Source organism: Ursus maritimus, unplaced genomic scaffold (genome assembly GCF_017311325.1).
Source record: "Ursus maritimus isolate PB19 unplaced genomic scaffold, ASM1731132v1 scaffold_14, whole genome shotgun sequence".
Taxonomy (NCBI): Eukaryota; Metazoa; Chordata; class Mammalia; order Carnivora; family Ursidae; genus Ursus; species Ursus maritimus.
In genome coordinates this window covers 8,181,010-8,195,193 of record NW_024423786.1, presented here as the reverse complement: position 1 = coordinate 8,195,193, position 14,184 = coordinate 8,181,010, and the positions used below count along the sequence as shown (strand labels likewise).

General features: G+C 42.0%; 1 protein-coding gene across 2 annotated transcripts in view; it reads left to right on the top strand.

Moving 5' to 3' along the window:
* The window catches only part of FANCD2 (FA complementation group D2), a 55,974-nt gene that overhangs the window by 38,463 nt on the left and 3,327 nt on the right, over positions 1–14,184 (top strand). For both annotated transcript variants that reach the window (XM_040628469.1, XM_040628468.1), the window contains 11 exons: positions 622–750; positions 1,129–1,247; positions 4,446–4,556; positions 5,664–5,794; positions 6,888–6,981; positions 8,466–8,588; positions 9,366–9,459; positions 10,117–10,188; positions 10,864–10,902; positions 12,141–12,215; positions 13,404–13,478. In XM_040628469.1, coding sequence (XP_040484403.1) covers positions 622–750; positions 1,129–1,247; positions 4,446–4,556; positions 5,664–5,794; positions 6,888–6,981; positions 8,466–8,588; positions 9,366–9,459; positions 10,117–10,188; positions 10,864–10,902; positions 12,141–12,215; positions 13,404–13,478 — 1,062 coding nt within the window. The remainder of the gene's footprint in view (positions 1–621; positions 751–1,128; positions 1,248–4,445; positions 4,557–5,663; positions 5,795–6,887; positions 6,982–8,465; positions 8,589–9,365; positions 9,460–10,116; positions 10,189–10,863; positions 10,903–12,140; positions 12,216–13,403; positions 13,479–14,184) is intronic.

Genomic DNA, 14,184 nt, shown 5'->3' with positions numbered 1-14,184 from the left:
ACTTTGCTTTAGAAAGGAACTCTGAAATGGAGAAATCAAAAAAGCCACCCCAAACAGGATATTTCTAAATGCCCTGAGCATTCCTGAATCCTGTTCTTTACTTGGGTTTTGCTTTTAAAAGCCTCCCAAACAGCCCATGCCCAAGCCTCAGTGTAGTAATAGCTGGCTATCTAGAGAAGGCTACAACCTCATATGTGTATATAACGTACAAATGTGTACATAGCATCTGGTGGAGAGTGGGATGATGTTAACAACAGAATGTGGAAGTTTTAGGTGTAAACATTTAAACATTAATCTATCCGGTTGTTTGATATTTTTTGTACTCGCTATTTGCTCAATGTTTTCATCAGCCTAAATGATTTCTGTTTTTGTGTAAGCTTTATCTCATTAGTAGTTATGGGTCTATACTTTTCAATCAAACACTTTGTACTCTATAAAAGCCAGTCTCTTGGTGATTTGAAGACGGGGCAAGATCCCTCTGTCAGAATAGAGTTTTAGGCAAGCAACCAGTTTCTTCTGTCCACTCCCGCCTTGTGACCCAGGTCTGACTAAACTTAACAAACTCTGTTTCAGAGAAGCTATCCAGCAGTTTCTTTCCCAGTAACTCTGAATTTATTATAGAATAAAGGAAACCGGAATATTGGATTCTCACATCTCCATCAGAGATCTGCCCAAGAAATTGCTCATAGTATTGTTCAACTGCTGGCTCCAATGTGTAACCATCTGGAGAACATTCACAACTATTTTCAGGTCAGCAGCCTATCTTATCATTATAAATATTTAGAAATTACTGGGATGCCTTAGGTGGCTCAGTTGGTTGAGTGTCTGACTCTTGGTTTCGGCTCAGGTCATGATCTTAGGGTCCTGGGATTGGCCTGTATAGGGTTCTTCGCTTGATAGGGAATCTCCTTGAAGATTCTCTCCCTCTGCCCTCCCCCAACTTGTATGCATATGTGTGCTCTCTCTCTCAAATGGGTAAATAAATCTTAAAAAAAAAAAAAAGAAAGAGAGAAAGAAATTTAGAAATTACTAAGTGAATAAGAGATTTCTTTTTTGATTGAGAATTATTGAAGGAAAAATGGGGCCAATTGCCCAAAAAACTGTCCTAAAAGCATTTTTCCTTTTCAGTGCTTAGCTGCTGAGAACCAAGGTGTAGTTGATGGTCCAAGAATGAAAGTTCACGAGTACCACATAATGTCTTCATGCTATCAGAGGCTACTGCAGATTTTTCATGGCCTTTTTGCTTGGTGAGTAAGTGGCAGATGTGGTAGGTAGAAATAATCAAGTATGCATTTGCTTTTATTTGACAGTGACCAGGGCACTGAGGTAGAGAAAAGAAGGAAATGGCTCCGAAAGTCTTATGTAATTATGATACTTGTTCTTTTTGGAGGGTTTTTGTCTGCATCATTTCATTTGATCTTGTACCCTCTGTGTCTTATATGGCCATAGTTATTAACTCATTTGAAAATTAGGTGACTTGATATTGGTTAACCTTTAACACATAAGGCCATCTGCTTCTTAGCTGGGTTTGCTGTGGCAGCCTTTCTATAATAACACTGGAGAGACTGTTACTTAAGAAATTGTTACTGGGACACCTGGCTGGCTCAGTCCATGGACCATGAGACCCTTGATCTCAGGGTTGTGAGTTGGAGCCCCACCCTGGGTGTAGAGATTACTTAAAAATAAAATCTTAAAAAAAAAAAATGTTGTTAACTGAATAACTTGTAGATAAATTCCAGATCATATGTTAAAGAGCTGAATACATTTTGAACTGGGGTATTTAGAGATACTTTGTGGAAGCAATGAGATTTCATGGGGCCCTGAAGGATAGATGGCCTTTTGGGAGGTAAAGGAAGGGTCAGGAAGGCGTGGCATGGGTGAAAGTAGAAATGAGGGAGACATGTCTCTTAAATGCTTTTGTTCCTCAAGGCTGGGCCCTGGCTCCTCTCTTTTATACAGGTTTTCTGAGCAGTCTCACCCAAGCTTAAATTTGTGCTGAAATTTATCTTCTGAGTTATAGGCATTTGTATCCAGCTGCCTACTCAACACTTCCTTAGATGTGTCATTGACACCTCAGACACATCACATCCAAAATGGAATGTATCATCCTCACCGCAGCTCCTTCAGCTTTGCCCAGCTACGTAAATGGTACCACCAGTGTCTGAGCCAGTAACCAACAGTTGTTCTTTGTCCCTTTTTCTACCCACTACTTTTTCTCTCTCCCGCGTCAGATCACCAAATCCTGTTAATTTTATCTTTTAAATAACATCTAAATAGCCATCTGTTGCTCTCCTGCTGCACTACTTTGAGACTCCCATCATCTCTCACCTGGACGAGATTAGTTTCACAGTTGGTCTCTGCCTCCAGTTGTCCTCCCTCAGTCCTTTCTTCACATAGTAGTCAGTGGTCTTCCCAATGCAAACCCAGTCTTATCCTATCCCAACTTTGGTTCTGGTTGTCCTTAGATGTTGCTTGAGTTCAAACTCTTTTCCCTAGCTTCTAAGGCCTTTTATTATCTGGCTCCTGTTCTTCCACTGGTCTTACATTCTGCCCTCCAGCTATACTGAATTAATTTCAATACCCTAGATTGCTTTCACCTGGAAGACTTCACACATACTCATTCTTCTACCTGGATCCCCACCCTCCTTGATCACCAGTCTTTTCTAACTCATCTCTGAGATATGGATTTAAACTTCAGTTCCTCAGGAGCATCTTCTCTGACCCCTAGGGCAGGTAAGCCTCCTTCCTGCCTCTGTAACTCCCAGTTTTCTCCTAATACTCTGGTATCCTCTTACGATAAGACTTACTACATTTCATTGTACTTACTTGTTCATCTGTCTTCCTTGCTAGACCATGAGCTCCATGGGAACTGAAACGAATCATTAGTACTTAAAAACAGTGCCTGACAAAAGATTTGATCAGATGCCTCATGTAGGAGATATACGGTTGGCAAATAAATACATGCAAAGATGTTCAATAGTATTAGTTATTAAGGAATTCCAAGTTCAAATTACAGCACGGCTAAATAATGAAGACTTACCATACCATGTTGGTGAGAACACGAACACCTGGAACTCTCACATGCTGCTGATGGAAATGTAAAACGGTGCACCCACTTTTGAAACAGTTTAGCAGTTCCTTAAAAAGTTAGACATACACCTAGCATACAGCGTAGCCATTCTACTCCTAGGTATTTACTCAAGAGAAATGAAAACATATATCTATACAAAATCTTGTGCACGAATGTTTATAGCTGCTTTATTTGTAATAGCCCCAAACTAGAAACAAATGTCCATCAACTAGTAAATGGATAAACAGATTTTCATATGGTGGAATACTACACTCAATCATGTGGATGAAGAAAAGAAATATACTGAATAGAAAGCAAGACCATAAGAGTATGTAGCATTTGATTCCATTTATATAGAACCCTAGGAAAAAGCATATAATCTCTCAGTGACGAAAACAGATCAGTGGTTGCCTATCATTGGGTGGGAGGATGGAGCGAAGGGTGCATTTCAAAGGAATATAAGGAAACTCCTGGGGGTAATGGATATGTTCATTATTTTCGTTGCAGTTATGGTTTCATGGGTTTATATATGTCACCTGATCAAACTGATCAACATTTTAAACACATGCAGTTCATTGTACATCAGTTCTATCTCAGTAAAGCTGTCCTGCCAAAACCTGACCTATTATAGACCCTTAGAATACATTTGTTGAAAGGCAGAAGGACTACCACTGGTGATGTGGAGATGTTTCTATAGGAGTAGAAAATCTAGGGGCTCAGATTGTGCTGGGCCTTTAAGGTCAGAAGAGTTTAAATGTTGTACAGAAAAGCAGTTCTGGAGTTTTATGATCAGAGGCAAGGTTTAATGAAATCAGTGTTTTAGGAAAATCCTTTTGGCAGCAGTGTGCAGGACGGATTGGAAAGGGATGCAGAAAGACCAGTTAAAAGGTGTCTCAGTGATCTACATATTGATGATGATAAGGACCTGGCTTAGAATGATGTCCTGAGCTTGGGAAAGAAGGGACAGTAGGAAAGATAATCTGAAGGTAGAATTGTCAAGACTTATAGAAGAAGGAATAAGTTTTTTACTGAGCACCTTCTATGGAATCGATACGAGATTTAACAATTGATGAAGTTATTTCTGGTTTTTCTGGGGAGGAAGGCTGAGACTTCTCTAAAATGTGGCAAATGAAGGAGAGCTTTTTTTCTGTGACAATAAACCTGGGAGGAAAAACTGTTTCAGGTGCCCTTCACCTTGCAGTGTGAGACTCAGAGCTGTGACTAAATTGGGTGCCTGGGTACTTCCAGTGTTCTAGTTCTCCTTTTTCCTCCATTGACTTACTGATGTTATAGCCTGGAGGCCAGGATCCTCAAATGTTATCTAAGAAATCCTCCTGAAACTAAGCTCAACCATCTTACCTTGACTTTCCCTTAGGAGTGGATTTTTTCAGCCTGAAAATCATAATTTACTATACTCAGCCCTTGAGGTCCTTACCAACCGACTGAAGCAAGGAGAGCCTGACCAGTCCTTGGAGGAATTACTCAGGTGGGTCAGACTACATATGCCAGAGTGTTGTCCCAAAAAACTGAAACAAGATTAGCAAGATTTCTTAGAAATCACTTGGGTGTCTTTCAGTAGTTGTGAAGGAAATTGATGTTTTCAGCTACTTTTCCTCAGTCATATGAGCTTTTTCATCTATGTATTCAGATAAATCCTGAAACATTAGAAACCATTGAATAAATCCTACTAAATCTTTGGCATCCGGCATCCTGTTGGCCTTTTAGGGTAATGATGTTGAAAACACTAGAGACCTGTAGTCGACTCTTGATTATCCAGAAACCTACCATGTCTCTCAGTAGAGTCAGGTAATTGGTAGCAGTAGCTACCACTGATTTCCTCCCAGTCTTGAAAGAAGAGCCCAGGCTGAGGGCAAGGCAGTGGAAGAGGGAGGTGAGAAGGAGAACTAATAGGCATGGCTCCCAGCCTCCTATCCCAGCTTCAACCAGAGTAATTTCATTTTTCTCTCACCTCCTCTACACTATCTCTGGCTCTGCAATCAATGCTTATCTTCCCTGCCTATAGGGCAAGATCTTACTTCATTTTAGATATAGCGCTTTTAAATTTGTTTGACCTCCTTCCCACCATCAATCAGGAGAGTACACTCTACTTTATGTCAACTACAGTTTTGGATTAATTGTGACTCCCAATCTCCCATTATTTCAGTGCATTGAAAGTTGACATATGTGGTACACTCATTAAAAGCTCTGCTTTCTCTGTCTTTTACTTGTCCCTATAAACCTAGAATTTAAACTTTATTCTCATTGTGTTGCCTTAGGCCTTAAGAGCAAATAATTTGTCCAGGGTTGCTCCTGTAAGCATGCCGTAGACTCCTCTTTGGGTATCTTGGTGTACATGACCCCTTTCAGGCCAGCCTTCCATCCCCTGGGCTCTGTTCTGCCCTGGCTTTCTTCATACAAGACTGTAGTTCTCTATCAGAGTCTTGATAGAAGGTGGCCACAAAAGCACCTGAAAATGAAGAGAATTCTGATTAGGCAAATAAATACACAAGTGAACTTGGACAATTCATGAATTTAGACAGATCTGTAATACTTGTCATCTCTCTCTTTTTTTTTTTTCTTGTCTCCTTTACAGCCAGAGCTTCAATTACTTGCAGAATTTCTCTCACAGCATTCCCAGTTTCCAGTGTGCTCTTTATCTCCTCCGACTTTTGATGGTCATTTTGGAGAAATCTACAGCTCCTGCTCAGAACAAAGAAAAAATTGGTGATGGGCCCAGATCCTCTTTTTTTTTTCTTCATGAATAGGATTAATAACTAACTCAAGCTTAAAAACTTAGGGCTTCCTAGGACCTTGTGTATTTTATGTGTAAAACCCCCCATAACCATAGATGTGCCCTCTTGCCATATCAAGAAGGACATTTTCCCAGAAGGAGCTATAACTGATCTCTGCTGATCCTGCTTAGTCTGAGTTTGGTTATTTTAGTTGGCTAGCTCATTTTCTGTTTGGCTTCTGTTCATTCACATCCCACCCCCCTTTTTTTTTGTAAATTATCTGGGACATTTGGCAAAAAGAGATACAAACTACTAGGTTAATAAAATGGGAGAAAGGAGAAATCAAGATTTGATTAAGTGTAAAGGAAGGCTGGGCCCCATTCCTGATCTTTTTTTTTTCCTTTTTTAAAGATTTTGTTTATTTATTTGAGAGAGTGACAGAGATAGGGAGAGAGAGCATGAACTGGGAGGAGAGGGAGAAGCAGGCTCTCCACTGAGCAGGGAGCCCAATGCAGGGCTCGATCCCAGGACCCCAGGATCATGACCTGAGCTGAAGGCAGACGCTTAACTGACTAAGCCACCCAGGCGCCCCTCCTAATCTTTTTCTTTATCTTTTGTCATAACTCCTTGAATGCAGCTGACTGATTATATATCCTAATTGGCAGCACACACAGAAAGCAAGAAAATGCAATACACGCTTTTTATTATTTTCTGTTGATTAAAAGGGGAAGGTTTGGTGTGAAACTTTAAGGTGGACATGGCTTTTTGGTCTGCCCAGGAGGAACAAGATTGATTTTCCTACTGCCCAGCAGTGTGTGTCTGTTCAGCTCATGTGTGTGTATGTGGCAGGGCAGGGTGAGATGGTAGGATGCATTGGGTCCTAGACAAATGCTTTTATTTCTGGTAGAAGGACCAGTGGAGCAGGAATCCATGGTAGCTTTTTTTTCAAATTGTCAGACTAGGAGCTTCAGAGTAAATATAAAAAAATAATCCTTTTGATCATTAATCATCCCCCCAAAACCTGAAAAACAAGAGTATAGTCAATTTTCCATGCATGAGAGGTATTTGTCTTATTTCTGCAACAGCTTCCTTGGCCAAACAGTTCCTCTGTCGGATGTGGCCAAGCGGGGAGAAAGAGAAGAGTAGCATCCCTACTGAACAGCTCCATACTTTGCTCAGGTGAGAGGCTCGATTTCTTTCCATGAGCCAAATAGTCCATTTTGCCACTGTTGGAATCTCTTGCCTGGTCAAAGACTGAGAAATTGCCATGGTTAAGGAGAACTTGGAAACAATGAAGTAGGTTTAAAATTAACAAAAGTTGTATCATATTATACACCTGAAACTATAATATGGTATATTAATTATACTTGAATAGAAAAATAAAATAGGAAATTAACAGAATTTGAAATATGTGGATCATAAGATCCTCTGGTTCTATTTTATTTATTTTGAAATTTATTTATTTGACAGAGAGAGAGCACAAGCAGGGGGAATAGCAGAGGGAGAGAGAAGCAGACTCCCCACTGAGCAGGGAGCCTGATGGAGGGCTCGATCCCAGAACTCTAGGATCACGACCTGAGCCGAAGCCAGACACTTAACCAACTGAGCCACGCAGGTGCCCCACTGGTTCTATATTACACTGTCAGCTAGTTCCTGACTAGCTGGAGGAAATGGAGGAGTCTGCTATTGTATTTTGCCTTGTTAATCAGAGTTAGGTAATTATTTGTTGCCTACTATATCCAAGACTCATCCATCACTTCCGAAGTGTCTAACTATATTTCCAATTGAAACATCATTTCCTTTATCTCCTGATAATTACCTGGAATCTTCATTTTATTTATTTATGTATTTATGTATGTATGTATGTATGTATTTATTTATTTATTTAAGATTTTCTTTATTTTGACAGAGAAAGAAAGAGCACAACCAGGGGGAGGAGCAGAGACAGAAGGAGAAGCAGACTCCCCACTGAACAAGGAGCCCATTGAGGGACTCGATCCCAGGACCCCGGGATCATGACCTGAGCCAAAGGCAGATGCTTAATCGACTGAGGCACCCAGGTGTCCCTGGACTCTTCATTTTATTAAAAATAAATGCTAGTAGGGGCAATTGGGTGGTTCAGTCGGTTAAGCATCTGTCTTAGGCTCAGGTCATGATCCTGGGGTCCTGGGATCGAGGCCTGCATCCGGCTCCTTGCTCAGCGGGGAGCCTTCTTCTCCCTCTGCCTCTCCCCCTTACCCTGCCCATGCTCTCTCTTTCTTTCTCTCTCAAATAAAATCTTTAAAAAATTTTTTAAAAAATAAATGCTAGTAGTTGTTTTAAAACTAAGTGCCTGGCAGGGCAACTGGGTGGCTCAGTTGGATAAGCAACTGACTCTTGATTTCAGCTCAGGTTATGATCTCAGGGTCATGAGACTGAGCCCTGTGTCAGGCTCCACGCTCAGTGCAGAGTCTGTTTGGGATTCTCTTCTCTCTCGCCTTCTGCCCCTCCCCCTGCTCGCATGGGCACACCAGCATACACTCTCTCTAAGTGAATAAAATCTTTCAATCAATCAATCAATCAGTCAACAAGCAAGCAAGCTAAGTACCTGGTAATATGTCAAGAAAGAAATCTTGATTTAGGAATTCTGTAACGTGTATTTATACTCCTGTGTCTCAATGCAGCATTTACCTGGAGCATACAAACAGTGTTCTGAAGGCCATAGAGGAGATTGCTGGGGTTGGTGTCCCAGAACTGATCAATTCTCCTAAAGATGCATCTTCTTCCACATTCCCTACCCTGACCAGGTATGGGAGTTCTCTCCTCCAGTTTTTTCCCTGATTAGAATCACACTGTCCAATATGCGTGGTTTCCCTTCATTTCATTCTGATACAGATGGTAGGTACAGTCATTCATTCAACACATGGAGTGTCTACTGTGCATTCTTTTCAAGGGGCTCTCAGCCAACCCGTGTTAAAGGACCTTAGTGAGGAATGAATTTTCAGTAGTGTCTTCAAAGACAATGAATATTTAGTCACCAAACATCTCATGTTAGTACTTTCACCCCTTAAAAGTGAGACTATCTACTATTTTAACCATCTTTAGTATAAAGTGATTATTGTATCTGATCATGTACATCTCAATGGGTTTTTTGTCTCATACAACATTTATAAAGCACTTTCACATTCTTTATGTCATTCAGTCCTTTCAATGATTCTGTGAGGTAGCTATTATTATCCCTGTTGTACTGATGAGGAAAATGAGTGTTAGAGGGGACTTACTCACTTACCCAGGCAATAAGGAGTTAGGAACTTGAACTTGAATCTTCTTACCATTACCTCACAGCTTCTTCCATGCCACCACACCACCTCCCTTCATAAAGTTAATTCCGTTGTTTGACAGGCTGTCTTCTTGGGCTCCTTTGTGAATCCTTTCCACTCCCCTATCCTTGAACAGTGGACCCTAGTGAAAGGAAATTCGGAGAGGTGGGGAAGGAAATGACTTTTGGTTCCTTGACTTCTTCTTTGGAAGTTCTTTCTAACAAGTCATCATTGTGTGAGTGTGCATGTTTTCCCCTCTTCTAGGCACACCTTTGTCATTTTCTTCCGTGTGATGATGGCTGAACTAGAGAAGACAGTAAAGGGTCTTCAGGCCGGCACAGCAGCAGACTCACAACAGGTGGGTCAGGTACTCCCACCACAAGAGGTAGACCTGGTTACTAGGAAGCTGCTGCATCTTCTATTTCTTGGGTCCAGGGTTTCTTCTAAGCTACTTCCTTTGAGTTGGAGAGATCCAGGATTCTTTTTCAGGTTCCTGGTTTAACTTTCTTTCCAGTTTGAGGGAGATTTGGGCTCTGTATTCCCTGGCTACTGCCCAAGGGAAGGCTCAGACTGCTCCATAAGCCCTAGCTCTGGAAAAAATATCTTTGGTCGCAGCCTCCCATGCCCAGCAGTTTGCTGCTCGTGAGCTGGCATGAGGTGAGCAGGTCTGTTTAAGGTGCTGTGCTGCTGCCTGCTAACCAGAACTGAGCTAGACTGCTGAGAGCATAGGAATCAGAGAAGCCACAGGGATCTGATCACCAGCGGGTATGTTGCAGAGGCTTTTTCCTACTTGGAAGTTACTGAAGCCAAGTCCTCTTTAGAAACTCTCTATAAGGCACCCTATGCAGGCCTCAGAACCATCTTGTGGGTGCACTGGTAACATCTCTCTGAGAGAATAATTGGCTTAAATTAATCTTGGAAGAGCTATGTAATCCAAGATCCATATATTAGTGGAAATACTATAAGAGAAGTACTTGGCTGGTTCAGAAGTGCCTTTATATTTGGTTGCCCCCAGATTCATGAAGAGAAGCTCCTCTACTGGAATATGGCTGTTCGAGACTTCAGTATCCTCATCAACCTGATAAAGGTGAGTGTGCAGGCTTCTTGACCCACCTTACCAGCTAACTACAGAAAGCAAGAAGGGTCCTGGCTTCCAAAATGGACTCTCCCTGCTCATCTCCCCTCCCTTCCTTGGGGACCTGTTCTCACCTATCTTCTTCCCTTGTCCCTCTACCCATCGTAGATAACCCCTTCTACTCTCCCTAGGCAGTGTCTTTTTCCTTATCTTCCTTTCTCCTTCCCTGTCTGGGCCACAATACTATTTAATGGCTCTCACCTTGTCTTGGGTCCTCTGTGACCTGAGCACATTCCCACTGTCTCTCTCTTCCAACCCGGAATGCCTTCTTTATCCCTCAAACACACTCTGTGCTCTTACCCATTCCATGATTTTGCTAGGCTATTCTCCCAGCTCAGAATGTCATTCTCTTTCCTTTCCACCTTTCATCCATCTTTCTTAAGGCTTCACATCAAGGTTTGGACTTCAATGCCATCAATTTCTTACTATTCTTTGCTTCCCTGTTTCTTTTTTTGAACCTCAGTGATGGTGATTATTTTGTTCTGTTTCATAATTAATTGTTGACATACCTTCTTCATTTTAGAATTCTTTACGACACCAAGAGATGTGCTTTGCACAATGGGGAAGAGGCTGGGGTGCTCAAAGGAGCAGACCTCAACTTTGGTTTTTTGTCTTTTGTGTCTCCAGGTGTTTGATAGTCGTCCTGTTCTGCATGTATGTTTGAAGGTGAGAGATTGACCTGACCCTCTTTAGTATTTATTCTTCCTGTGGATCTTTCTAGAGATGGCCTCAGCTGAAGGGAGTTGCTTAATACTTTGCCCACAGCCAGAGTTTTCAGAATCTGTGCTAACAGGTGGTAGTTTAGAAAAGACACTGGATATGTTTTCCCACACAAGTGGGATGACTGGAGAAGCTAATTTTCCTATGAGTTTGCAAACTTTTGGTCTGAGTCTGAGAAGTATGGGGAGTGGCTTCAGGACAGTGACTTCAACAGCAGTAGTCACTCTTTGCCATTCCTTCCCAGGCAACAGGGAGGAAGGAGTGGTAGGGGATTCCTCTTTTTATTTTAGTTTATTAATTTAATTTATTTATTTTTAAAGATTTATTTATTTATTTGAGAGAGAAAGAGCACACACACACACAGGGCAGAAGGGCAGACGGAAAGGAAGAGAGTTTAAGCAGACTCCGCTCCTAGCGTGGAGCCTGATACAGGGCTCGATATCATGACCCTGAGATCATAACCTAAGCTGAAATCAAGAGTTGGACGCTTAAGTGACTGCGCCACCCAGGCACCCCCGATTCTTCTTTTTAAAGCCCATGGCTGGCCTCATGAATATGGAAGCTGGTATCCTGATAACCTCCAAACTCCTCTCTCAAGGGGAGAGCCCAGATTAGCCCTAGATTTGAGGATGGGTTAGGAGCTAGGAGATGTTATGAGGAGAATGTGTCTTCCCCACTCCTTATGGTTCTTTCCAAGTAGAGGCACCTCATTCTTGTTATCCCCTGGCTCCTTTCTTCCTCTTTACTCCAGCCTGGTGCCAGTGCAGAAGATGGGTGAGTAGGGGGAGTGATTTTTCCGACTGGTAAATTTGGCAGTCGGTTATGTGCTTCCTCGGCTCTACACAGTTTTTTCCTTTTGGGAGTAAGTGGTTCTCAGACAGCTGGTTCACCTCTGTTTTCTATGCCCCCATTCTTCCATTGAGCAAGGCCTCTGCCCATTGGCTGTGTCTAGGATGGATAAGTCTGCCCAACTCTGAGGCTTAGTTAGCAGGCCCATTTAGTTTTTGCATTAAGCTTACATTCTCCAAATTAACATTTTGGACTCTTCCCAGTTTATTTTTTATATACAAAAATAAGAAAATAAAACCCCTAGGCTGGGTGATGCTGTGCTACCTCAGGCAGGGGCGCTTCATGTGAAAGACCTCAGTAGAGGTCATCACCAGTGTGTCTCTTCTCTTCTTCAGTATGGGCGTCTCTTTGTGGAAGCATTTCTGAAGCAGTGTATGCCGCTCCTAGACTTCAGCTTTAGAAAGCACCGGGTAAGAACTGAGAGCACAGAAGAAAGATGTGTTCTTTTTTTTTTTTTTTTTTTTTTTAAGATTTTATTTATTTATTCGACAGAGATAGAGACAGCCAGCGAGAGAGGGAACACAAGCAGGGGGAGTGGGAGAGGAAGAAGCAGGCTCACAGCAGAAGAGCCTGACGTGGGGCTCGATCCCATAACGCCGGGATCACGCCCTGAGCCGAAGGCAGACGCTTAACCGCTGTGCCACCCAGGCGCCCCAAAAAGATGTGTTCTGTACAGTTACTCCGAAGATATATCCATGGTGGCTCCTAGGCTGGGAGCAGGGGCAGTCCCTTTGCCCAGGTTTTGGGCCTCAGTTCTACTCTGGCTCCTTTGGTCCACTTCAGCTCTCACCAGAGATGCCCATATTGGACCGAATATTCCAAAGTAGACTGAACTTCAGACCCACTCTGTTTAAACCCACCTTTCTACTTCTACTCCAGATATGAGGGTGGTTGCTCCTTTTAGCTTGATTTTATTGTCTTGCTGCACTCCTAGGACCTCATGTATCAGTGTGTCATTTGCTTATTCCTTTGTACTTGTCTAGGTCTACCCTCAGGAATAATAATAATAATAATCTTATTTGTGTCATAAACTCTTTGCTGTTGTAATGGGTTATCTTTTTTTTAACATGCAGACTTTTTTTTTATTTTTAAAGATTTTATTGATTCATTTGAGAGAGCGAGCATGAGCAGGGGGAGGGGCAGGGAGAGACAGAGAGGGAGAAGCAGACTTCCCCCTAAGTAGGGAGCCTGATGCGGGGCTCGATCCCAGGACCCCGAGATCATGACCTGAGCCAAAGTTAGATGCTTAACCAACTGAGCCACCCAGGCGCCCTTGTAATAGGTAATCTTGAGAGGTTTTTTTTGGCTAAGTAAGATTCAGGGTTATAGTAATGAAATAAGAATAGTAACAAAGGTGATGATTTCTTACACATATTTAGCAAGTTTGCAAGACACTCTCACAGTATTTGGTTGGTTCCTCATAACCTAGAAAGAGAAAGGGGAGGATAGCTAGTAAGCTCTAAGCTTTGAGGGCCAAATTGAGATGATTGCCAATACGCAGCTGGAACCTGTGGAGTTTATCCTCTTTGGAGCCTTTGGTTTCATCTAAAATGAAATGAGAGCACTTAATATGGCATTTATGACTTTGTGGGTTGTAGGAAGATGTTCTGAGCTTACTGGAAACTTTCCAGCTGGATACGAGGCTGCTTCATCACCTATGTGGGCATTCCAAGGTAAGGAGGAAGGCAGGTCATGGCACCAGCCTGCCCGTTGGCTTAATCTGCAGTGTGATCAGAAGATCCACAGGCTCCCGTTCCTTCTTCCTTTTTTACCCTTCTTGAGTCTTTATTTTTGAGACTGTCTGTTCAAAGACAGTTTAATTCAGAGTGGTCAGATTCTTAGTTGCTAGTTGAAATTGGGCAGTCACGTAGAGGGTAGTTTCTGCATCTGAAGTTTGGCTCAAAGTCCATAGCACTGTTTCCTGTAGAAGCTTCTCTTTGGTGAGAGATATAGAATGTTGGTGGACGTGTTGCTTCTATAAAGTACTCTGGGTGGGAGGAATATTATGTAAGTAACAATTCTCTGCTAGAGACAAGAGGTGGTTCTAAAAGCAGCCATCTTCAGAGCTTTTCAGCTGTACTATTTACTTGTTAAGGAACACATCTGTCTCTTGTGAGAACATTTTACCAGTAGAGGATTTTTCCACTTAAAGCCTACAGTTGAACCATTGTCATTTTTTGTCTGAAGAAATACAGAACCATAGAGCTCTGTAGTCCTGGGCAAACCAAATTCTTTTTCAGTCCAGTTTCTATTGCTCACTTCTTCCCTTAGGACTCCTAGCTAAATAGGGATACTCTGTTGTTTAGTATCTGTACAATATATGTTCAAGAATATTTTAGGTAAATTCATTGATAATTGGTCAATAAGAGGTTATGAAGA